Source organism: Rhamphochromis sp. 'chilingali' (genome assembly GCF_963969265.1).
Source record: "Rhamphochromis sp. 'chilingali' genome assembly, chromosome: 7".
Classification (NCBI taxonomy): domain Eukaryota; kingdom Metazoa; phylum Chordata; class Actinopteri; order Cichliformes; family Cichlidae; genus Rhamphochromis; species Rhamphochromis sp. 'chilingali'.
Window position 1 is genome coordinate 37,469,118 of NC_137934.1, and position 25,675 is coordinate 37,494,792.

General features: G+C 41.4%; 2 protein-coding genes across 3 annotated transcripts; both read right to left on the reverse strand.

Annotated features, from left to right (window-relative positions):
* Positions 1-813: 813 nt before the first annotated feature.
* On the reverse strand, positions 814-19,699 carry fbxo18 (F-box DNA helicase 1). Its single transcript, XM_080886104.1, has 21 exons — positions 18,906-19,699; positions 18,482-18,637; positions 17,283-17,905; positions 17,063-17,199; positions 16,558-16,705; positions 16,282-16,463; positions 16,123-16,197; positions 13,796-13,887; positions 13,087-13,255; positions 12,788-13,007; positions 12,591-12,678; positions 12,405-12,500; positions 12,155-12,291; positions 10,423-10,519; positions 10,151-10,317; positions 9,912-10,008; positions 8,797-8,994; positions 6,475-6,600; positions 6,222-6,328; positions 1,318-1,452; positions 814-1,233 (listed from the first exon to the last, which is right to left on the reverse strand). The coding sequence occupies exons 1-21, from the start codon at positions 18,922-18,924 to the stop codon at positions 1,069-1,071; spliced, it is 3,234 nt and encodes a 1,077-aa protein (XP_080742230.1). The 5' UTR covers positions 18,925-19,699; the 3' UTR covers positions 814-1,068.
* Positions 19,700-20,138: 439 nt separating this feature from the next.
* On the reverse strand, positions 20,139-25,576 carry nudt5 (nudix (nucleoside diphosphate linked moiety X)-type motif 5). Of its 2 annotated transcripts, XM_080886105.1 has the most exons (10): positions 25,557-25,576; positions 25,368-25,439; positions 24,983-25,052; positions 24,686-24,753; positions 23,652-23,704; positions 23,467-23,574; positions 23,264-23,359; positions 23,015-23,116; positions 20,848-20,901; positions 20,139-20,758 (listed from the first exon to the last, which is right to left on the reverse strand). In XM_080886105.1, exons 1-10 carry the CDS (start codon positions 25,559-25,561, stop codon positions 20,649-20,651), a joined length of 738 nt encoding a protein of 245 aa, XP_080742231.1. In that variant the 5' UTR covers positions 25,562-25,576; the 3' UTR covers positions 20,139-20,648. The 2 variants fall into 2 exon arrangements, with proteins under 2 accessions (XP_080742231.1, XP_080742232.1); XM_080886106.1 differs by lacking the exons at positions 25,368-25,439; positions 25,557-25,576 and adding an exon at positions 25,214-25,361.
* Between the last annotated feature and the right edge of the window lie 99 nt (positions 25,577-25,675).

The following is a 25,675-nucleotide window of genomic DNA, read 5'->3' on the forward strand; positions in this document are numbered from 1 at the left end:
AAATTGAAAGTCTCCTCTTTGTATATATATATATCTTTAGTATCACGGAAAATGTTAATATTACAGCAGGTGTTTCCATTTGTAACTGTGACCTTCATATGATGGCAACTAAAAAAAGTTGTTTGTGCGGTGCTTCAGGTTGATATCCACATCATGACTAAATACGTACCATTACTTTGGGCGTAAGTGCTAGATGTTTAAATAAGGGCTGTCCGACTAAACCAGGGTCATGTAAGTGTCATGTTTTGTCATTTAAATGTTTATGTATGACTTATGTTTATGTATGAAATCCAAAGCTTTCCAGTGGGCCATGTTGGGAGTCTTTGGCAGGCTGGATCTGGCCCCCAAGCCTCATGTTTGACAAGTTGTGTTAAATGTATTGAGTGTGAGCTTACAGCTTTCTTTTTCTGCAAATAAGATCACTGCAGTCTCGTATCTCACAACAAACTTCAGACTGTGGCAGCAGGAAGTGGACACTGATAACACCACTTCCACAGTAACCTCACTTGAAATATGTCAACATTTTGCCGTCATTAAGTAACATTTGCTCTTCCTGTCTTTCTTGTTGTTTTCCATAACTCAAGGAACTTGTACAGCTTTTCAGTTAAGACTAGTGCATGCAAACACATTTGTTCTGTCACCCCACCAGCCATCTGGAAGTTGTTTAACTTCTAAGTTTAAAAACTAAACTTGATGAAACAATACAGAAACTGAAGTTTCCTGTTATAATTATCGGTCATTGCTTTTGAACACAAACCAGATGGGCTTGTAAAGCAAAACAAAATGAGATTACAAACAAGGACCATTCTTAAAAACTGCAAAAAGTTACAAATTATTCTGTAGTATAACTTTTTTTAATAGTCACACAGGCTGGAGGCTCTACTCTCCAATTCAAAAATCACAAAAATTATACAAAAAGTATAAAAATAATCACAACAGACAAAATACTTTTTCAGTAGTCGGTCTGTTTAACTAAACATTAACCCCAGTTGTCTGTGTCCTGCTTTGAGCATTTCGATCTATTTTCCCGACCGGACCGTATCACTGTAGCTCCTTAAAGACGAGCAGTTAGAAAAAAAGCTCCAGGAAAAATGCATGATGGACCGGCAGGTCGAGTCTTTGTGGGATTTCGGCCATTGAGAGCACGTCTTCGGTCATGAGGAAGGCGATGGGCCCGACGCGGGTCCACACACACTTCTCACACAGCGGCCCGCCTTGAGACAACCCATCGGTCTGCAGGAGGGCAAAAGTAGAAACAAGAATTAAATAATATTCTTATATTATAATATTATCCTTTACATCAAAGAAGGGTCTTACACATCGCATCTGCTGTCGGCACATGATGAAGGCTGAGCCTGGGGTGATGCAGTTGGGACAGTTTGCGATGGAGCATGGGAGAGGCTGGTCGCTCTTCAGTAGGGAACTGGGCATCTCTGACCTAAAAAAGTACTCCTAGAGATAACAGTGAGAAATGGCAGACAGTTTCATTTATATGGATAAAACCGCCTGGAATACAAGGAGCAGGACATTTGATAGACAGTCTGGGAGCGCGCACGCTAAAAACCAAACCTATGAGCCAGATCCAGCCCACCCGTGTCACCCAGCTGTTGCTGTGATGTGCACTGATACTCGTAAAGCATAAACCATGTCAAACTACATGTGGCACAACTTTTAGCTTTTGAGTTTCACAAGGCTGAACATGAAAAGAATCGTCTATGTACAAGAACAAAACGAATAGATGCCCATAGTAACAGTAGCTGGTCTTAGTGACTCAGCTATAAGGTGGCCGTTCTGACAATAGTTTTACATTTGGCTGGAGTCAGCGTCACTGCTGGCAGCATGATATGATACCTAGAACCTACAGAGGTTGCACAGGTAGTCTCACATCATTATCTTTCATTGCCAAAAGGTTTGCAGTGTCTCCCAGCACAGTCTAAGAGAATGGAGAAGATTCCAGCAGACAGGCAGTTACTTCAGTCTCAGACCAATCTAAAACAGACTTTGTGAGGGTGGCCTAAGGACCCAACATCCTCTACTGGGCCCTGTGTTCACTGCCTGGCATTGGTATTTGTCATATGATATCAGAATTGGCAGTTCTACCACTGATGCCCTGTGAGATAACAACAGGTTCACCCTGAGCACATGTAACAGACGTGAAAGGGTCTGGAGAAGCCATGGAGAGCATTATGCTGCCTGTAACATTGTTCAGTATGACCAGTTTGGTAGTGGATCAGTGATGGTCTGGGAAGCATATCCATCGAGGGACACACAGACCTCTACAGGTTAGGCAAAAGCACCCTGACTCCCATTAGGTATCGAGATGAAGTTCTTGGTGAGACCCTACGGTGGTGCAGTGGGTGCAGTTCGTCCTCCAGATGAACACTGAAATTACCGTGGTAACAACACTCCATGAAAAAGAAACAATACAGGGCCCATAAGTTTTGGTAGTAATTTATAGACAGAGAAGTGAAAGCCACTTGAGAAAACACAGGAAGTATAAAAGCAGAGCAAACATGATCAGCTATTTCTGTTTCTTCTTGCTTCAGGGAGATTCCTTCACTGTTTAAAGCTGCTATCGTATTGGAATCTGTTTCCTTAACCATCACACGTATATATAAAATCCTTAAACCATCTAGGAGGAGACAGAGGGTAAACTGTAAACGTAAACTGCACTTGCGATGGCAGCATTAACTTCATTGCTGTTGTGTTACCAAAGTTTCAAACTCTGTGTGCACTTTTTTTTTTTCAAAAAAAAAAAAAAAAACTGAGGTGAAGGTGTCATTACCACATACCCCTCCCCAAACAGAATCCAACAACCACCCAAGAAGCAAAAAGAAAAGACAACAACAGCAGACTATTATGGCCATGCAATTTCCCCACCACTCCTTTTAGAGTGTGTGTTTTAAACTGTGTTTGGCTTTCTGCAAAAACTGATCTCACTGACTCGGCTCCCAACATCTGTACACCGACTGGGCTGTATTTACAATGGGAAAACTTTATCGTGGAGTTCAGGCAACAGTCTATGTTTACAAAAGATAATCAAAGCTTGATAAAACCTCCCTAAACAGAAAACGTTTTAGTTTAGCTGTACTGGAAATATAAGGGGCTGAAAATCAAAGTCCTTTGAGTCACTGGAAATGCTAATTAACAAATACAGTGCTTTCAAAATACATCAGATCAATGAGAAAAAAAAAAATCATACTGGATATCTATACTGATATGGGAACAAAATATAATAATCGTTCCACAGACGATGCCATATCTCACCTGCTCCACACATCCCTGAGTCACCTGGACACTGGCAGAGGGAATTATGTTAGGATGCTGTTCGTGGACTACAGTTCAGCATTCAACACAATAATTCCCTCTAAGCTTTTCACCAAGTTGACGGATCTAGGACTCAGCTCATCACTGTGTCAGTGGATCCTCAACTTCCTCACAGACAGACCCCAATCAGTGAGGGTAGGAAAACAAGTCTCCCCCTCCATCTCACTCAGCACTGGAGTGCCTCAGGGCTGTGTTTTAAGCCCCCTGCTGTACTCACTGTACACTTATGACTGTGTAGCCACATCCGACACCACCTCCATTGTCAAGTTTGCTGACGACACTGCTGTTGTGGGCCTGATCTCCGACAACATCGAGACGGCCTACCTGGAGGAGATTAGGAACCTGGAGACCTGGTGCCAGGAGAATAACCTCCTCCTAAACATCAGCAAGACTAAGGAGCTGATCGTGGACTTCACTACAAAGCAGGCGAGGAATTACAAACCCCCATCATCAGTGGCACGCCAGTGGAGAGAGTGGACAATTTCCGATACCTGGGTGTCCACATCACTCAGGACCTGTCATGGTCCTGTCACATCAACACCCTGGTTAAGAAAGCCCGTCAGCGTCTCTTCTTCCTCAGAAGACTTAGAGACTTCCATCTGCCACTGAAGGTGCTCAAGAACTTCTACTCCTGCACCATCGAGAGCGTCCTGACGTCAAACATCTGCACCTGGTTTGGGAACAGCACCAAGCAGGACAGACGAGATCTGCAAAGGGTGGTGCGCTCGGCAGAACGCATCATTCAATCAGAGCTCCCTGACCTGCTGTCCATCTACACCAAGCGGTGCAAGTCCAAAGCTAGGAAGATTATGATGGACCTCTCCCATCCCAACAATGGACTCTTCTCACTGTTGAGGTCTGGAAAGCGCTTCCGCTCCCTTAAGGCCAAAACAGAGAGAATGAAGAGGAGCTTCTTCCCCCAGGCTATTCGGGGCCTGAACCAGGTGTAGGACTGGACTCTCCCAACACGTCACTATAAGACTGGACTCTCACACACGTCACCACACGCACCACCACACATTTCCTATAATTCCTATAATTTATAATCCTTATCTTTATAATCTCTTCTGCTATTTGCACATTCTTTACTGTAAATTCCTAAGTTAATTTGTAAATTTTTGTAGTAAATTGTAAATATTGTAAAACTTTTCTTCTGTCATTTAATGGTCGGGCATTGTACAGCTACAAGCATTTCACCCCCATGTCATACTGTGTATGGTTGTGTGTGTGTGACAAATAAAATTTGAATTTGAATTTGAAAATAACAAAAGGATGTCACATCATTTGATGGAAATGAAAATGATCATCCCACAGAGGGCTGAATTTAAAGACACCTTGAAAATCAAAGTGAAGAAAATGATGCTGCAGGCTGTTTCAATTTGCACCACCAAACCAGCCACGTTTGATGATGAAGCACAGTGTTCTCCATGGCTTCTCCACACCCTTTCACGCTTGTAACAACCCTCCTAGAAATCTCCTCCATGCTCTTCAGACTGTGCTGGGAGACACAGCAAACCTTCTGGCAAAGACATGCATTGATGTCCCATGTGAAAGAGTTGGACTACCTGTGCAACCTCTGTAGGGCCCAGGTACCTCCTCATGCTGACCCTAGCTTAGCTAAATGCTAAACTAGTGGAGAAACAGTCAGAAAAAAAGATGAGGAAAAACTTTCAGTGTCCAGCAAGTCATGTCTTTTTTTCCTCTGACAAAAGGGAAACACTGAGCACCTTCTTATATTATATTTTGTATTGAGGAAAGGGTGATTAGTGTTTGTATATACTGTCAAACAGTGATCACTGTCAAGAAGTGGTATTAAAAAAATATTTTTTTTTTTAAATTGTTGGCACAGCTGCCTGTTATAGCAGTCGCTGTTCTACTTCATTGCTTTTTTATTTATTTTTTTTATTTTCACACTGAAAGATCTGCTGCCTGGAATAAATCCTGTAATCAGCTTGGGTCGTCTTCCAGATCCTGAAAGGAGTGACCCATCTGAATATCTTGTACTTACGTACAGATTTTAAGAAATCGCTCAGAAAGACATGACCAAATTTTGTAAATCTACAATTCTCCATTTAATTTTCCCAATTCTTGTTTTTGGAAGTCATTAAAAATATCTGCTGTGTAATCATTCCACCTTGGAAAAAGAATAGTTCAAAGAAATCCCCCCAAAAAGACCCACATAATTATGACAGTCATGCCCATGATGAGTGTATGGAAACTTCCAGCACAACTGTGTTTGTTTCATGGAGCTGGAGCTGCATTTAAACTTCCCCGGCCACATTCTGTACCTGGCTTTGGGGTTTTTCAGTCCGGAAGGCAGCAGAGGGATTGATGCATTTTTGGACTGAAAGTCATGCGAACCTGGTCATGTTACTGCAAAGAAATACTTCTTTGTCCTGAATACTGTACTGCCACGTGTAAAATGTGCTGAAAAGTAATTTTTGGAGGAAATTCTGTCTTTGAATCATAATGGAAAACACATGGATCCAAACCACCCTCAGTGCCACTTACTGGAAATTACGGGACACACAGTAAGGGAGAAGCAGCATTGCAGTAATCTGAAACTAGGAAGTCAACGACACTGTGTGGCTTCAAGCGTCAATAGGCGAAAGGGTTGACAACGTGAAGCTGGGCGGGTCCCGAGTTGAGAGCAAGGGGCAGCTTTTTTTCGTTCTTTAAATTTTCTCATTTCTTCATTCTTTTAAATGTGCTCCAGGTTGTGTTTAATGCTGTAACTGCTGTCACAGTCATTTCTCAAGGTTTGGTTTAAATGAAGTGCATCTATTCTCATGACCGTGTTGTTTCGATGCCATTATGAGGTTTACATGTGAAGGCGTTACTGAAACTGCACAGCAATAGGATAAGAAGTGAGATGCACAGTGAGAGTTTCGTACCCCAGCCATTGTGATGATGCGGCGGATGTTTTTTGTGATGATGAGAGTCGTTTTGGCACGAGTGACAGCCACGTACAGCAGGTTCCACTCATCGTCAGGAATTTTAGCTGTGTGTCGGGGGGAGAAACAACAACAGTTAAACAACATTCCCGCTTTCAGGTAGAAATCATCCTCCTTACTAGACGTGCTTCATGCCACTCGTGATAAAAAGGTCCAAGAAAAAAACAACAACAACCCAAAAAACATAACATACCAAATGAGAATTCAGGACTGTGGCGCAGGTTGTGCTTAGAACAGGGAACCTTGACAAAGTCATCAGTGACCATCACGGTGTCAAACTCCAGACCTTTAGACTTATGGACAGTTCCAACTATGAAGTCTGGAAGGAGAGCCAGAACACAGAGCGGAAAAACAACACTCATTAAAAGAAAGACTCCATCCTCCAGACAATTAAAGTCATCTAATCCTGAAAGAAAAAAGAGAGACAAAAGAAAAGATGTTCCAGCTCATGTGAACATCTCCATAACAATAAAATAAATAGTCTATAGTTGCTGATGGTGAGGTTTGAGAGACAAAGACTGTCACTGAGTAAGAAGACGACGAGTCCCCTGCTTTTTTTCTCTTGCTTCACTTCCTGGTGCTTGTTCCAATTTCAACAAATCAGCATCAAATTAAATAAAAAATTATTAAACACATAGAAAATTATTGAGTGTCGGCAGTGGTTATAGTGATGGCTGTCATCCATGTCATTTAAGCCCCTGGCATGACGCATGAAGTCATCACGAGAAGATTTATAGACATCACTATAAGGTTAATGTGAATGAGTCAGCAAAGGGATTTGGAATCATCTTCAAATTATTTAGAACAAATCCACTGTATTTTACTGTGATGGAGTCTGTACTGACCACCCCAACACAACAAACCAGGGTAGAAGTTTTTATTGGATGCAGATTCATATTTCAGGAGCTTTCACATGTACATGCAGTTAAAGAGAGGAACTGTGCAGAACTGACTGAAATCAAAGGTGCAGCAGGACAAAATAAGAGCTGGGAGTCAGTTTGCCAGTTTAAAAAAAAAAAAAAAGAAAAACATGAAAGGATCCATCCTGCCTTCTGTCAACCATTCAGGCTGTGTCTTGATTCATGCTCAGTCATCCAGATAAGTAAATCCCAAAGAAGATTCTGTTCTTCTGGACGTAGCGTTTTCAGTGCGAGAAACGTTTCTTCACTCATCCAAGTGACTGCAACTGTACTTTTTATAAGATTGGGGAAACCCGCAGTGAGCTGAGACTGAAGAAGTCACTTGGATGAGTGACAAAACGTTTCTCGCACTGAAAACGCTACGTCCAGATGAATAGAATAAACTTTTGTGCATTGAGGCTGTGGGTACTGGTAGTGTAGTGATATAGGGAGGATTTTCTTGACACACCTTTGGGTCCATTATCAACAACTGAGCATTGTTTAAACATGACAACCACATGAAAGAAGTCCCAATGTACCCATCAGAAAACGGGTACATTGTGTCCTCCAAATCTGAGGTCATAGTCCTCAGCCGGAAAAGGGTGCAGCGCCCACTCCAGGTTAGGGACGAGTTTCTGCCCCAAGTGGAGGAGTTTAAATATCTCAGGGTCTTGTTCACGAATGATGAAGAAGAGAGCGGGAGTTCGACAGACGGATTGGGGCTGCAGCTGCAGTGATGCTGATGCTGTACCGGTCCATCATGGTGAAGAAAGAGCTGAGTGTAAAAGCGAAGCTCTCAATTTACTGGTCGATCTACGTCACTAACAGGAAATTCACATCATGTATGTGCAGCTGACAAATCTGAAGCAAGTCTGTGATTATGTTATGTCATCATGAAACAAAAACTGAAGTGGAACTGGAAGCAGAGCTTTCAAATGGACAGCAAACACAAGCAAATTCAAGAATAGCTAAAAATGAAGTAATGGATGTTTATGCTCCACCAAAGTAAAAAAAAAAAAAAAAGTCTGAATTCCCCAGAAATGCTGTACAAACATTTGAATCTGGCTGCATGCAAAAATCTGAAGGGGATTTTTTATGAGTGTGGTTAAAATAGCACCATGTAGAAAGCAGAAGTTGTCTTTTTTCCTCCCACGACACGATATTCCTCACTATTGTAGTTACATCGTATCCTACTACGTTCTAAACGGAAATACAAAATCCAGTTTTTCAGTGAATGTAAAACCTAAAGAAACAAGCAAGAATCAGGAAAAAAACTGAGCTGCCGTTTCTTCATTTTTCAGCAAACACAAAATTATTTTAACTTCTAAAATCAATCCCGCTTTTGATACCCAAAAAGACATTTGCCATCCTTATTTGAGGAAAGGAATAAGTGTTTCTATCTTGGCCAGGTCTCCCTTGAAAAAGAGGTTTTTAATCTCAATGAGATCTTCCTGGTTAAATAAAGGTTAAAAAAAAAATAAATTAAATTCTTTTTAGTAACTGAAGTCACTTTATTAAGTTATTGTTTTTCCAGGCTTCTTTGTGGATAATGCAGTGTGTGTGTGTGTGTGTGTGTGTGTGTGTGTGTGTGTGTGTGTGTGTGTGTGTGTGTGTACCTGCATTGCATAAGTCGTTTTCAGAACAGGCCTTCAGTCTTGACACCAGCTCGGGGATTCGTTTCCGATACTTTTCCACGATGGTCACCTTTGCTTGGAGTTCATTATCTTCTGTTTGTTCAACATATTTTTTGAAAGCAAAGAAGGGATTCTCACTTCGACGAGAGGCGAACGAGCGGATCAGGGGGTCCCTGATGTCTGAAAGCAGAGAAAGTTCAACATTAGTGTCCGAAGTTTGAGTTCTTTGAAACGCTGTTTTTCCTTTTTTTACTTCATTTGTAAAACTAGAGCAATAACACAGCACAGAACAACGGAAATAAAGAGATTATTAAATATGTCCTGATCGTGGTTAAAAGGAGGAGTATGAATAAGGTTGATTATCACTGCAGGGTTATGGACTTCGTGGACATCTTTAATATTTGGATCATAATCAGAGGAAAGATGTTACCTCATGGATCTTTGAATACCTGAACTTCCAAAACACATTTGGGAACTTTTCATGAGTTTTTTAAACAAACAGTAAATGAAAGTGCTTGAGAACCGGACTCCCCACCAAATCTTTTGAACTGAACAAAACTTTTCAGATGAGAAGTGAAACGTCTTTGGAAACCTAAAAAATGAATCCCATTACCTTCAAGTTAAGCGCCTGACCTGGATGACTGAACCTACACAAACAAAGCTGTTGAAAGCACTAAAAGCCTTTTACCTAAAGGAAATAAATTATAATTACAGAATAAAAACTTTCTTTTCATGGGCCAGAGATACACTTTGTTATTTACTTTTTTTTTCTTCCCCTAAACAAAGCAACAATATGATTATTAGGATTTTGAAAGTTGCTGCTAAACAGCCACCTTCAGTCCCCACAATCTAACAGTGGCTGGTAAGATATGTTCGGCTCTGGTATCAATGGCAAGCTATAGAGCCACTCCAATCAGAAGATGGAGCAGATGGTCTAAAAAGTGGTCAATGCAGTTTGAAAGAGAGCAGATGGATTAAAACATGCATACAATTTATTTATTTGGCAAAGCAAATATACCACAAATATACTCCTGTCACAATAGTCTCATGCTATGAGAAATGCTATATTCCATTGCTGTGTATCATTTTATTCTTACAGTGAGGTCTTCGTTCTCCTTCTTGGAGCTGCTGCCCTGTTTGCTGCAGCAGGTGCCATACATCCATGATACGGTCCAGCCCGATGTTCTTTATATCCTGAGGGAAAATATCAATATCAGGTACTGATTTCTAAACGTTACATACATTGATAACAAACAATAAAGTCTTCATTTTTGATCAAATTTAACCCGCAACGTAACGCATCCCTTCGTATAATTATATGTGGATACACACTCACGCCAATGAAGTGGAGCCTGCAGCTGGGATTTGCATCTGTAAGTCGAACGGCTTCACTAAACACGCCGAAATTGCACCTAGATAAGATGGCTGTCTTCCCTCGGCTTTGGCATGCACCTGCCCCCACAGCCTCAACGACTCTGTCTGCAGCATTGTCACACACCCCGCCTACAGAATAAATAAAACAGTCAAAATCAATTATGCTCAAGTCTTTAAAAAACTGAAACTGGTTCTGAAAAACCACATATTTTTTCATTTTTAGGAAGAGTTTACCCTTCTGGTTTCCTCCGACAAGAATTTTCTGAACTCCCTTGCAAACTTTGAGGATGGTGGCACCCACATAGGCAATCTCAGCACCAAATCGAAAGCTCTGGACAACATAAATGGCATGAAGGTTTAATAATAGGAGCAAAAAGATTATACATGCTTGATCCTTTTTTTTAATAAAGACATTTAGAATTTACAGTTGAATAGCAGGGGAAAGTATAACTGCAAACTTTATAACATGCTTCAATACAATTTTATTTATACAGCACCAAATCACAACAACAGTCACCATTTGAAGGTAAAGACCCTACAATAACACAGAGAAAGCCCCAATAATCATACGACATGAGCAAGTACTTGGCGACAGTGGGAAGGAAAAACTCCCTTTTAACAAGAAGAAACCTCTGGCAGAACCAGGCTCGGGGAGGGGCGGCCATCTGCTGTGACAGATTTATTTAGGGTGAGAGGAGGAAAAGATGCACACGAGGCAGTTGTCTTCCTGCTTGCAGGTGTCAGTCAGCTACTTGACACACGCCAACATAAGCAGGTTAAGTGAAGATAACATGCTACTTGAAACTGATAGCAGTTTTTCCTAGTGACATCATAATTCCTGCTGGAATATTTGGAAGAATCAGCCCAAGTGAAGCTGCAATCTCCCACGTTTAAGCTGAATGAGTGAGATGGTCACATGTCCTTTAATCTTCTTCAACTGCAACCTGATGTGCATTGTAACTGCTGATGTGCATGACTATGAGCTACTAGCTAATATTAGCTACTACTAGATTTAAGGTTTTAACTTTTCCTTGGAACTCCAAACTGACTGACAACATGCCGAAGGAAACTGCCGGTGTGGTCGCACTGTGCTAAAATGGAAAACGGATGGCCAAAAAGCTGAGTTTAAGCTTTGTTTACATGTCACCAGACTGTATCTGATGCCTCCTCTTTCATATAAACAGATCCCAAATTCAACAGTTCAACTCTTCTGGGACAGCTTTCTACAAGATGTAGGAGTGTGTTTATGGGAACAAAAACATTCTTTTTGATGATTATTCCAAAAGCACATTTGAGGTCCAGACTGTTCCTGCAAAGTTTGGAGCATGAAGTTGTGCAACATGTTTTGGTATGCTGAAGCGTTAAGGGTACCTTTCAGTGGAACTAAGGGGCTAATCCAACGCTTTGCATTCCGCTTGATGATGCAAGGCTTGAATGCAGCTGCTCAGGCATGAAGCTCTATACCCACCGCTCTTGAGCTAATCGGAAGCTTACATGAACTTTGGAGGTCTGCGGCGATTGATTTTTCAGAAAGCCTCTGCACACTATGGGCCTCGGCACCTGCTGACCTCGTTCTGTGATTTTATGCGGCCTACCATCTCATGGCTGTGTCGCTGTCATTCTCAATCGTTTCCCCTTTGTTATAATATCACTAACATCTGACTGTGGAATATTTAGTAGCGAGGAGCATGTGGCATCTATCACGGTAACACACTGGAATTCACTGAGCTCTTGAGAGCGATTCTATCACAAATGTTTATAGAAGCAGTCTGCATGCCTGGGTGATTTTATCCACCTGTGGTCATGGAAGTGACTGGAACACCTGAATTCAATGATGTAGATGGGTGAGTGAATACTTTTGGCAGTATAGTGCATCTTTCTTCTTTTGCTGTATTTGTCAACTTTGACACATCTGATGCATTTTCTGTCCACGTTTACCACGGTGTGTTTGGGTAGTTGTGTGTACCTGGGTGAGGTAATAGATGTGGGTGTGTTCAACAACATTCAAGGCATTAACAGCTCCTCTGAAGGTGTAGATCTGCTGATGAGGATCGCCAACCAGGATTTTCCCACAGCTCTGAGACAGCAGCACATCCATGATGGCTGAAACAAAACAAACAACAGTCAGTGGACAACATGAAAGCATAAAAGCTGAGCTAAATCATCAAGGATTTGCTTTTCTGCAAACATGTGAGCCTGTGGGAGTATTTCAGTACCGGGAGTGCAGTCCTGGGCTTCATCAATGAAAAGAGCATTGTATGCACCCGACAAGCAAGGCTTTGGGTCTTGGAGCTGCCATAACTTTAGGTAACCTGGGAATGAAATGTTCCAGGGATCCTCCATCATTTCTTTACACAACGTAGTAAACATAATTATATTTCTTCATTTCACAGTTGGCGTACCATCGTGGGTCATGTAATAGGCATCTTTTGACTTCTCATTCAGATCCTTCATTTTTTTCCAGATTCTCTGTGCATCACGGACGACCAACTGAAACAAGGATTTCATGATAACACAAAACACACTTTAGATGTAGCTTCATAATAATTTACTTCATAGGTACAGCGCCGATCTTTTATATACTTTAAAACGTTTATACCAGTTTTTCATCATGATCTATATCCTTGCGGAAGTTGTTTTTAGTCACACGAGAGTTGGGAACATGTCTTATAGTGATGGTTTCATCTGTAGAAGCCATAAAGGCATTGAGGGTTGTCATAACCACTTTGGCCTTGGTGAAGCCACCGCGGCCTTTGGGCAGAACAGAACTGATGGCGAAAGCCTTCATGTTAAAGGTCAGCTTGTCACGGAATTTGTATCTGAAAGGGAGAGAAGAGAGCACGATAGTATTAAAACGAAGGCCTGCCATCACGAGCATCTGAGAACTCTGATTCTCACCTCTTCCCTACATCATTATAGGCCAACGAGTGGACGGTCTTGCAGTCCACGTTCCTGGGGAAGCGGCGGCGTGCCTCCGAAGCCACAGAATTGTTGAAGGCCACATAAAGGAAGCGAAGGTCCGGCCGCTGCTCAGCGTACTTCACTAGTGTGGTAGTCTTCCCAGTACCTGTGTCACACAGCACTGACCTTTAATGAAGCTACGACACAAAGACCCGTCATCTGCAAATGTAGCCTACATCACACAAGCTGCACTGATGACAAAAGATTCATATTTTACATCTATGTTCCCTACGGGCTGACGGCATCTTTATACCACTGTCTGCTGCAGAACCTTAAAGAGACCGGAGGTAAAAGGGCTCATTTCAGGCTAAAAGGCTTCATGTAATCATGTAATGCTCCTCCAGGGCAATCCCACAGCTATAACATAAAGAAATGAGCGTATAAAAATGAGCATATTAGACCCATTTTACCAAGGTGTTATAAAGGAGAAAGAGCGCCCCCTGGTGATGTCTCAAATCCTATAGCATTAAACGTATTTAGTGCAGACAGTACACGCAATGGGAACGAATGGGAAAAGTTAATAAAAATGGATATTGCAGTGTTGTTCTTCTATAAACATTCAATCCACTGGCCAGTGACACATACTCTGGCTGGCCTAAAAGATTCATGTAAGGGCACTGTCTCCAATTCCACTTCTTTACTGTACCTGCAAATGCTATTATCTTAACCACGTGGTCATCCTGGATATTGTGGCTGAGGATCTGCTGCTGTTCTTGCGTGAGGTGGATCTGGGGCCGCCTAGCAGAGACACCAGAAACAAACAAAAAAAGTGCTAAAACTCCTCAAGCATCAGTCCAGCTCTAATTATTTAAATGTCTGCTGAATATTACATATACAAGTTCAGAAAAAAGAAAATCACACTGGCTGTTAGTTTATTATGTGAATAAGCAAAAATCAATCAGAAAAAAATGGTCTCCAGTGAATTAGTTTGGCCTGCAGTTTGAATCCCTCTTAAGACCGTTAAACAAACATCATGAGCTGAAACATGATTAGATCCAGAAAAAAAAAAGAAAAGGACTGAACCTCCATCAAGGAAGGTTTAAGCAACTTGCAAGTAATTATGACGGTATAAGGGGAGGAGGACTCGCTCTTTATGTAAACAACCGCTGGTGTTCCTCTAGTCACGTTAAGGTGAGGACGGCTGTGCGTAATAAACATACTGAACTGTTAGCAATTGGTCTTCGACCATATTATCTACCGTGAGAGTTTTCCCTCGTCATAATCATCATTGTTTACTCCCCTGGGCAGGGCTGATCACAACCTTGTCCACCTCCAGCCCTTTTACAAACCTATCATCCCGAGGCAACCTGCAGTCACAAAAATTGTTATAAGATGGACAAGGAAGACAGAAGAGACTCTGCAGGGCTGCTTTGAGGCAACGGACTGGGATGTTCTCTGTAATGCTCATGGGGACAATTTTGACAATCTGACTGGCTGTGTTACAGACTATAGCAACTTCTGTGCGGAAAATGTGGTTCCCAAAAAAAAAAAAAAAACATTCATTGCTTCCCCAACAATAAACCTTGTTACCCAAGGTAACATCAAAGCTACGCTAAACAAGAAAAAGAGATTTTTCAGAAACTGTGACAAAGAACAGTTGAAATGTGTGCAGAAGGAGCTTAAAGCCAAGACTGCTGAGGGAAACAAGTCCCTCAGAAGAAAGCTGGAAAGCAAACTCCAAGAAAACAATACCAGGGAGGTGTGGAAGGGAATGTGGGCCATTACTGGCCTGAGACAAAAGAGAGGTGTGTGGATGGATGGGGATGTTGAATGCGTAATCAACCTAAATCTGCACTTCAATAGGTTTGACTGCCCTGCATCTCCTGTCCCCACACCCAGCTCTTCCCATCTTCTCCATCCCTCCCCCCCCCAGCTCTTCCCATCTTCTCCATCCCCCACATCGCAAAGACAAAGGAACTGATTGTCGACTTTAGGAAGCATGCTCCTCCTCCTACCCCTGTAACCATCAGAGGGGCTGTTGTGGAGGTAGTTGAGGACTACCGGTACCTGGGGGTACACACTGACTGTAAACTGGACGGTCCAAGAACACAGAAGCTGTCTTCAAGAAAGGCCAGAGCTGGCTTTTCCTACTGATGCAGCTTAGGTCCTTTAATGTTTGTAGGAAAATATTTACCAAGTTCTATCACTCTGTGGTAGAGAATGTTGTGTTCTTTGCAGCTTTGTGCTGCGGCAGTGGGGTGAAGACAGCTGATAGCAACAGGCTGAACAAGGCTGGTTCTGTCCTGGGTGTCAGACTGAGAACCCGATGGAGGTGTCTGAGAGGAGAATGCTAGAAAAGTGTCTCAGTATCATGGACAACCCTTCTACGCCTCCATGATGGGCCATTGGAGCACACGTAGGAAAAAAAACAAACAAAAAAAAAAACTCATCGCCTCTGAATGCAGAACTGACCACCACAGGAAATCCTTCCTGCCGGTGGCAATAAGACTGTACAACTCTTCTTTCATCGGTAGATGATTTTCTAGGATTAATATGATTGTATTTTGTTCTCACTCAGATTGTGCAATATTATTCACCTGTATGTTACTGAATGTTTGTTTCATCCCCCCATCATATGCTGCTACTCTCTTTATTCATTGCACTAACATTATGTCACTTGTCATAATTACTTGTAGTAATAGTTATGTTATTTTATCTGCGCTCATTTTTTCTCTTGTTGCATTGAGCATGTTTGCGACAAAAGAATTTCCCTCGGGATAAACAAAGTTCTTCTTATCTTAATCGGTTAATGGGCTTCACCTAATGAGAGTTTACCAGAGCTGACTGAAACTGCTGAGAATTATAGGATCAGTTGGAATAAATTCTTGCAACAACAAGAGAAACGCTTCAAATCACATACAGAAAGAAAGCTTGCTGAGCCGCTCTTATTCAGTCTTCTCAAAGTATTGAATAAAATATCGATATTTAGCGTCCCTGTATCGGTATTACAGAGCTAACATATTTTGACCTCACCTGCTCTGTGGAGAGCTGACAGGGAACGGGCCATTCTCCATCAGGTGGAGGACATAGTAAATGTTGTAATGCAACCTGAGCAGGCAGAAAAAAGAAAAACAAACAGTGTGACGAATGATGAGAACAGAAATCCGGATTGCTACTCGTTATTCATCTTACCTGTTACTGACAGTGACTTTGTTCCTTTCTAAAGCGAGCAGCATCATGGCCATGTGGCAGAGGTACTCTGTGATGGCCGAGTGTGACATGCAGCCCGTGAGCAGAGACACTAAGGCCTGCACATCACCAACACCCTCACTCAGGATCAGTATGACAGCCATGGCTGCATACGGGTTAGGACCCTGGAAATCAGATCCATTGTGGACACACTTTAAAACTCAGATTGTCTCTATATGATCACATGGCATTTTTTATGTATTAATGAGTGAGTCATACAGTAATTCCAAGGTTAAAGTGCTTCTGAACATCAGAAATACGCAGTCTGATGGAGGCCTCAGCTTGAGGGAAAAGGCGATGTTTCTTTACACGCTCCAGAACGTCATCTGGCCTCAAGCGCTCTCCAACCTTATGCTGAGCCATTAAACTGATAATAAAGACAACACACACAAACACACAGAGTGACATTTTAAAAATGAGAAATTGATATCAAATTCCAGTCACACACACACACACACACACACACAATGTGAGATCAGCTTATTTACACTTTTTTTTTTTTTTTTACAGCGAGGGTGGCCACAGCAACTCGTATACAGGAGAGACTTGCATCACTTCCCAAACCAACCTTCCCAGTCAGATCAAAAACAGTCATATTGGAATCATATTAACCAGAAATACATGAATAATTTTCTGCAGTTCTAGGCGAGACTTCATGTGGTGGACATTTTACAAGAACTTCAACTGTTTTGTAATTTTTCTTATTAAAGAAAGAGTAACTTACACAACTAGCTTTCGTATGCTGTGCTCTGAAGGTGCTGGCCCTGTTATACCGCTGTTCCTCAGGATGGAGCAGATCTCCATCTCTGTATGCCTCTCTCTCATCATGTAGCGATAGTATTGTTTCTTGAAAGGCACAAACTGTGAAGAGAAGCACATCCAACATGACTTTGACATTTCGCTCCACGTGCTCATTTTGCGATTGTTGTTTGGTGTCATCTTACCGTGCTGTCCTGGACGATGTTCCTCCAGCGATGGCAAACGAGCCTGACATTGAGGTACAGGTCCTGGGCAGGTAGGAGGCACAGCACCTCTCTCAGCACCTCCTCTGGAAGGTCGTCCATGCAGCCCTGGGGTTTCAGCAAGCCGCTTCTGCTGCCCAGGAGCCCAAAGTGGGCATCGGGAAGGGCCTCCACCTCCTCTTCTTCATTATCAATGTCACACTGGTCAAATTCATCATCATTCCCAAACATCTCAGCCGTCATTCCCTCCAGATAATCCACTTGCTGCTCTTCCTTCACCTTAGACTGCGGCATCATCTCAACAGCCAACAGGCTGGCATCGTCAATCTCCTCCTCCTCGCCTGCCTCAGGCTCTGGCATCATCACAGCAGCTAAAAGACTGTCATCGATCTCCTCCTCCTCTGTTACCCTGAGCTGTGGTGCCAAAGGTACAGCCAACAGGCTGATATCGTCATCCTCATCCTCCTCTTCTTCTGCAGCTCTTGGCTCTTCCTTGGAGGTGGAAGGCAGGGAGGATTTGTGCGGACTGGAGCTGAGGACTCTCGCCACAGAAAAAAATTCATTGATACCCTTCTGTCTCCCAGAAGGACTTCCTGTGGCAGGTGCTAAGAGAAAAAGGACAAAGATTTATAATCTGATTCTTTAGACTTTTTGTCAAAAGGCAAAAAATACATCCATAAATCATTGGTTTAGTTTAGTAAGGTTGTCTGTTGTGTTCTTTCATTTGTCACTGAGCTGCTAAGTGTTGATTTATCAAATTCTAAGGTCTTTGCCGATCTCTGATAGTTTTATTGGTGGTTTTCAGCCTTACTTGCTCCAACATATCTTTGGGTCTCATATTTAAAATTGCATTAAATTTACAGTTAAATGCAGTGCACTTCAATCAGAGCTTGACTGCTTGGTTTACAGTCCACTACAAAAACTGTGTCTTCCTCCTAAAGACATGACACAAAGAAGCTGGGGTGGCTGTAGCTCACGTGGTAGAGCAGGTCATCTGTTAAGCAGTCAGCACTTAACAGTTATTGATTGGGTGAATTAATTAGTTGTATAAAGCACTTTGAGTGCTCATATAGAGTTGAAAAGTGCTATATAAGAACCAGTCCATTTAACATTTACCAAGTCACATGCTCAGTGTTCCTTTTCTCACACCACACTGTAATAAAAGCTTTACACCACATTACCAAACTTTGGCCGCTTAGTGGGTGTCCTGGGGTAAAGCCCCCGGTTCGGATCACGGTTGCCCATCCTCTGGTTAAAGGTGTGAGGCCGGGTGAGGACTGCTCTTTGTCCCAGTCCATCACAGTCTTCTGCATTCAGGTGCCTCCTCTTGGCCTTTCCTAGGAAACCACACAACATCCAGCCGTGGCAGAACAATTCAAATCACAGTACTGGGATTATCCTGCATGCAGGGTAAGCCTTTCCTTAGATTTCAGCCTACAATTGTTTGCTAACTAGTTTACCATTAAAGATTATATTCAGTTTTGTGGGATAAAACAAGGCAACAAGTCTAAAAAATCTCGTTAAAACTTTATTTTTCGTATACGTGCATTTCAAAAGTAGTACATGAGTACATACAGTGTACTTAGCTTTAAATCCTGAACTTACCTTTAACAGACACCTCCATTTTCTGCTGCTACACCTACAATCTTTCAGTAACAAAGCCCCATAATTTCACGTAAAGAAGTCTTTACACACGAACAGCCTCAGAAAATACACCCAAGCTAACGTCCACAAACGATCACTGCTAGCCCGTGTGTGCCTGCTAACATTAGCGGTACTTCTCCCAGAAGTACTGCTAATGCAAAAACTACTTTAAAAACGCGACTGCTCCTAAATGTAAGCGGACTAATTTAACGTTAACAGGGATTCATTGGAGAAAACGTTCATGTATGTTTTTGTTTTCGAGGAAAGCTTCTGAAGTTGCAGGTCTGGTGTAATTGGTCGGTTTGTTCTTCTTTGAATCTCAAACCAACTTGAAAGGCGCATCATCGCCACCTACTGGAAAGCTGAAATTCGCATTTTGCGACATCGAGCTAAGTTCCAGTTTTTCAATGGCTTGATCCAGATGCTACAAAGTTTTTGCAAAAGTGAGCAAGAACGATTAATGTAATCAATTTAAAAAACGATTAAATAAAATATAAAAGATTATCCTCTTATTTAAATGACAAACTGATTTGATTAGTAGACCCTTAATATAACAGAGAACTCTGTTTGGCTTACAGGGCTCATTTACACATTCCCATATCTTATTTGAAATGGCAGCCATGTTTCTTATGAGCATTTACAACTGTAACAGCAAAAGAATAAAAAAATAATAATAATTAAAAAAAAAAAAATGCATCATAATAGTTCGATGTTGATTAAAGTGAGCACTCTAAGCATTTGCCTTCAAATCATTTTTTGTTCCACAAATTTCTTCACCAAAGCAGTAAAAAGTAAATTTTAAAAAACCAAACAAACAACCGTGTAGTTTCCATATCTTTGTTTGTTAAAGTGTAAATTTTAAAACAGAAGCACATATTCCAGAACAAGTAGGGGGAATATGTTTATTCATGGGTCAGTAATTTCTAAGTGCTAGGGTAAATACAGTACCAATCTCCAGGTAATTGCACCGCATCAATGTTTGAGGCACAGCAGTCACTGAAATCAATAGAGTTCATTTGCTGTACATTACAGAGAAGTTACGCTCTTAAAATGTTAATATATCTGCCAATTATGTTACCGTTATCACTTTGTGACAGTTTTTGTGACCATTGGCTCCTTTCCATTCTGAAATGACCAAAGGAGACATGAGCTGGAATTATTCAACTTAGTGAAGTCTGTTTTTTCCCCACAAAGCCCATACAGCCAGCTTTTAAACGGGTAATTAGTTTGAGGTGGATTTTTCTCTCATTAAGTCAAACAGTATGTAAGCACATGTAAAGGAATGTTTTCAAATCAGTAAATACAACCTACAAGAACCTGTGTTAAGTCAAGCTATCTTATAAAAACTTGGAAACTACTATTTGTCAGGCTTAAAGCCCAACCATGAGTTATGGTGGAATCTTCACACCAAGAGCAAAAACTGGTCCAGCACATGTAGTGTAAACAGGGCTTCTTCATAGGTTTGCTTTCTCACAGCTTTGAATTCCTCCTCTGACTTCAAGTTTTCAGTTTTGAGTATGATTTTAAACACATAGCTCTATTAGTCTCAAAAGCACAAATATTTTGATTTCACAATTTGAAATAAAAAAAAAAATCCTCATTTTTAAAAACACACGTCCAAATTTTGTGCTCCTATGCAGAAGCCCCGTGTAACAAAAAAGAGACTATTTCTTCCTGTCAATCCTCATCTTCAGCAGGTTGCCTTCACTGCTTCAGCACAGGCAGCTCTCTTGGCTTAAAGAAGGCCTGAGCCATCCCCATGGCGAAGATGTACACCCTAGCATCCACCATTATTTTTTCCTTCTGCAACAAATCTGTGGGATAAAATGAGGGAAGCTCATGTTAGGCTTTAATTCTTACAGTCTGAATGCTTGCACAAACTTTAGTGTGTGAAAAGTCGCACCGTCTATTTTGGTCTGGAACTCGTCAAGCGGTAAAAGAATAACTTCGACAAATTCTGGAAGGAGAAGATCAATGAAATGGTCACATGGGCCTTTATGTCTGAGGGCTACTTAAAAAGGGAACTGAAACATGACTCACCTCCATCATCTGTGGGGGGGAAAAAAAAACAACACAAGAGAACAAGTTTAACATAATGATATTGGTTTTTTAAGAAGCATAAAAAGGGAAGACTGAGTTTCTCTTCATGTTTTAGGAGGTTTAACACGTGAACGCTGCATAACAGTGGGACAATCTGATACGGACAGTTCATGTTTGAGTACAGATGCTTATGACAAAGGTAAAACTCACAGGAGACAGCAGATGCAATTAGTCTTGGTATTGTATCGGATCAATAGCACGACAGGATTGATACTTTGTTTCTAAATTGCCAATTGAACTGCAGAGGCTGGAAGGTTTGAATGTCAAAACCAACTGAGACTTTCGAGCCATTACACTAACCCAGACTGCTGCAGTAGGCTTCAGCATTAGATCAGCTGCTCAAGCAGGTGAGCTACAGTGACATGAAGTCACGAAGGTATTGTTAATTTTTAACAGAAAGATCACAAAATCTTCAATTTACAGATTGGAAAAATGATGAACCAACTACTCATTTTGGCCTAACTTTAATTAACACAACCAAAACCTCTAAATGACCATTTCATCCATTTGTGAATGAATTGTTAAGAAAAAAGGGGCACAGGCTTGTTAAGGCAGATACTTTGTGTGTGCTTCAATAAACTACACTACCATAACCTCTTGTTACTCCCAGCAATGTAAAAGCCTGCATGAGAAAAGTGAAGATCCAACTACCAAATGAATTCTAGAAGCTGTCCAAGGAGCTCATTACAGTAACGCATTTAAGCACCAAAACTAATTAAGAGTAAGCTAATATTCTCCTACTCTGACAGAAATCATGTTACAGGAGCAATAGTACAAATGAAAACTCCTTTGTCCCACACACCGTCAAACTGGTTAACTCCTCTCTGGAGGGGAGGGGAAAGGGAAGGACAAAGGAGGGTGGGGAAAACCAAACTAGTGTTTGCAAACAATCACTGAAGAAGAACTAATCACTGTGCAATAGACTGACAATAGTTGAAATGTGCAATAGACATTTGGCTGCTACATCTCATAAATGAGTATATTTCATTGCCTATTTATATATTTTGTATTTATATTTGTATATATGCTAATAGTATATTCTCTCATTCACCTTTACTTTATATTACATTCTATTTCTTTACTATGCAAATTTCTGTTGGCGTTCTGCTACTGGAAACTGAATTTCCTGGAGGAACCTACCCAAGGGATTAATAAAGTTCTATCCAGGTAAATCATAACATTTTGGTACAGATTAGAAGGCCCATTTCTTTTTTTGTTAACAGCACTACACAGTACTGTGTAGTTTCATCTACAACAACTTGAAGTCTCATGACATCTATGTTTTATCATCTGAGGAAAGAAACAATGTGACTAACACAAGAAAAACGAGCAAACATACTTATTAATTCCTGACAGTCTTGTAGTTCGGAGTTCAGCAACGTTACATCCTCTTCAAGACAGTTTCAGAAACGCTGGCTAACAGCTTCAAAAACAGCAGCGCTTACTGACAGAAAACTTCAACATATCCTCAAATTTTCACCTCACTACAGCTGCCTGACAGAAGTGAGCTTCACCGACTCATGACCTGTGTCAGACTCCTTTCAAAGTTTTACATCCTCCTCCAGAGTAAATAGATGTGGAAACTCTTCACACAGCATATAAACAGCTAAGGTGAACAGTGGACTGCTGGCCTATACAGACAGCAATAGACACCGGGGTCGATCCAGTCAGGGGTCACTTTGCTATCTGTGGGGAGTAATTTCTGTCCGTGATCATGTCAGATGAAACAGTGACCCATCAAGCATAGCTCAGGGTAAAAAATATATATTTGAAAGTCATCAAGTTTTCCCTCTAGAATAGAGTTTAATTATTTTAGCACCGGCTTCAGATTACTGCACAGGAATTCTGCTTGTAAGTGAATCTAAGAAAAGTGATGAAGGCAACATGGCCAACTGAATTATGTCCTAAACAAGTTAGAGTAAAAATGAATGATGATGGTGAAAAAACTGAGTTGTGAAAAGTTTTCTCACCCAGCTTCTGTGTTGGGTTGATATTCTCCACATCGTCACCATTGATGTTGACCAGGATAGTCTGAATGGTGCAGTTAGACAGACCAGGGTCCAGACAGGTTGCTGCAAGCACAGCAATAATGTTAGCCAAAACAAACTTATCAGTCTACTTAACCTTATCGCTCTTATTGGAATTTTCAAAGATAAAATGTGTATGGACACTTCATCCTGCCGATCCCTGAATTTCTGCAGTATGGTGTGTAATAGTACCTGGAGTGACTCCTACTACTTCTCCTGTGTAACCAGTTTCCTCCTTCAGTTCCCTCAGTGCAGCCGCCTCGGCAGTTTCCCCCTCATCGATCAATCCTAAACAACAGAAAAATAACAAAGTGCCAACTTGGAGATGATTAAGCACTTTTCATTACCCTGGAACATACTCCATCATCGAGCACATCATGAGTGAAAAAACTGACCTGCAGGAAACTCCAGAGTGCAGCATCCCAGAGGAGGGCGGAACTGCTTCACCATCACTACGCAGTCCTTATGCAGCGTCCGTTTCAGCAGAGCGATTATTCCCACACCTGGAGGAAATATGTGTTAGCCTTCAATAACTCTGGCAAAAGCTGAACAACCAGAAAATGAAAGAAGATACGCTCACCATCTGCTTCAGTGTTGGCCCGCCTCGTTGTCCGTTTCACAGTCTCCCAGGTTCTGGAGGTTTAAAACAGGTAATCAAAGTAGTTTAAGGGTGGACCTGTTGTGCTGTTCTACCATCCTTCCTTCCTCTTCCAGTTAAGCTAACTTTCTTCTGCCCATCAAAATCAACATTTTTGAACAGTTGGTGGGTGGGGCTCCTGAGAGGAAACATCCACATAACCATCTACTGACATCGTATAGAGACAAGAGCAGAAAAAACCTGTCTGAAACTGAGTGTTTCAGACAGGTTTGTACTTCGCTAAGAGTAAAAATGAATGATGATGGTGAAAAAAACTGAATTATGTGTCTACGTCGCTGGGTAGCAGTCTAAGCAGAGATGCTCAGACTTCCTTCTTCCTAGCCACCTCTTCCAAGTCTTCCATTGGAAAGAGTTTTTCCCCAATCCATCTGAGAGACATAACCTCCGCAGCAAATCCTAGGTCTACCCTGGGGTCTCCTCCAAGTAAGACATACCTTGCCTAGAAGGGACCCAGGCACTATCTTAGATGCTCAAACCACTTCAGACGACTCCTTTGTGGAGAGGCAGCGGTTCTACCCTGAGCACCTTCTCGCCCTCAGCTCAGCCACCACTCGGAGGATGCTTATTTCCAGAGTGTGGATTCGCGATCTCATTCTTTCCATTGCTACCCATAGATCATGACCATTGGTGGGGGTAGGGATGTAGCACTAACAGTAAAACAGTACCGTTGCTTTCACATTTGGCTCTCTCTTCACCTCAACAGACCAGCAATGTGTTCTGTGTTATTCTTTCAAGCTACTCCATTTCAGTTAAGCTATTATATTACACATTAAATCTATTGTTTTGTCTGGATAAACACCAAAATTTCCCAAATTTCTAAATTAAATAAAGATCTTTTTGTCACTGCACATACACTCATTATTTTAAACTCAGGCTATGTTTTATATTACTATCCACTATTTATCAGTGTTAATTAATCTCACTGAGAATATGGAAACCCACAGACAGAACAATACCTGGTGTTTCCAGCGGGGTCCACATATGTAGTCTTTTCCAGCTTCACCCATTTCCCTGCCGCAATAAGCTAGAAAACAAACACATACACACAGCTCATCACATGCCTACTGTTCAGTAAACTAACATGGAAGCTCCACATTGAAACTTTATTACTTTAAACTGTATAACACAATTTTTATATTACACAAGTGAAGCCAATTTATAGCCAATGCACTATTATAGCAATTTTATACTGCTAGCGTCGACATTTTTTTTTCTGAACGCCCTCATTCACAAACATTTAAACACACACACACCTCTTCTTTCACAATGTGAGGAGCTGCAGTGTCTTTGGGTTCTTCGTGGTTGCTCATTGTTACTGTCCGACTGAAAATGAAAGAAAGACGAGTCAGAAAGCCTGACCTGGGCAGGAAAATACAGCAGTTGTATCGACCCGTGCTTAAACGCTGAAGAGACGTTTCAGATCATGAGCTACTCAATTAGCTGCCAGAGCCAGGCAACTGCAAGACCGTTCAATTTCCCCCTACCTTTCCGCATTTAGCTTTCCTTCCCTGTGTGTCTTTGTTTATTTAACGGCGGGTATCTGCTTTACCCTTCACAGTGCTACAAACTGCCAGAGCTCGAGTATTTCAAACTTTTAACAATCCGGTAAATTTGTAAAAAACACTCAAATTAACTCACGTGAACTCCCTTTCGTGTGTGACTAGTTGTAGAGAGTAGAGAAACGATGATGAGTCACTCTGCTGCCACTTCCTGATACAACAAACGTCACAATAATGGGAAGAACCGAGAAACTTAAATCTATTTCAATAAACAGTTTCAATGTTAACATTTTTAATGAAATATTTACAATACAAATCCAGCAATTACTTCATTCTAGTTTTAATTATCGGCTTTGTTTGCAGTAAAAAAAAAAAGACATTTCACGGAAAATACACCTATATATGAATCCGGTTAATTCTTTAAAATAAATAACATTTTTTATTTTT

Coding starts and splice junctions, on each gene's coding strand:
- nudt5 (XM_080886105.1), bottom strand. Junction 23,117..23,263: donor AGTAGTAGGAGTCACTCCAG/GTACTATTACAC, acceptor CTGTGCTTGCAG/CAACCTGTCTGGACCCTGGT. Junction 20,902..23,014: donor CAACCCAACACAGAAGCTGG/GTGAGAAAACTT, acceptor TTCTCCTTCCAG/AATTTGTCGAAGTTATTCTT.
- fbxo18 (XM_080886104.1), bottom strand. Junction 17,906..18,481: donor CACTAAGCGGCCAAAGTTTG/GTAATGTGGTGT, acceptor TTTTTCTCTTAG/CACCTGCCACAGGAAGTCCT. Junction 13,008..13,086: donor TATAATGATGTAGGGAAGAG/GTGAGAATCAGA, acceptor TCTCCCTTTCAG/ATACAAATTCCGTGACAAGC.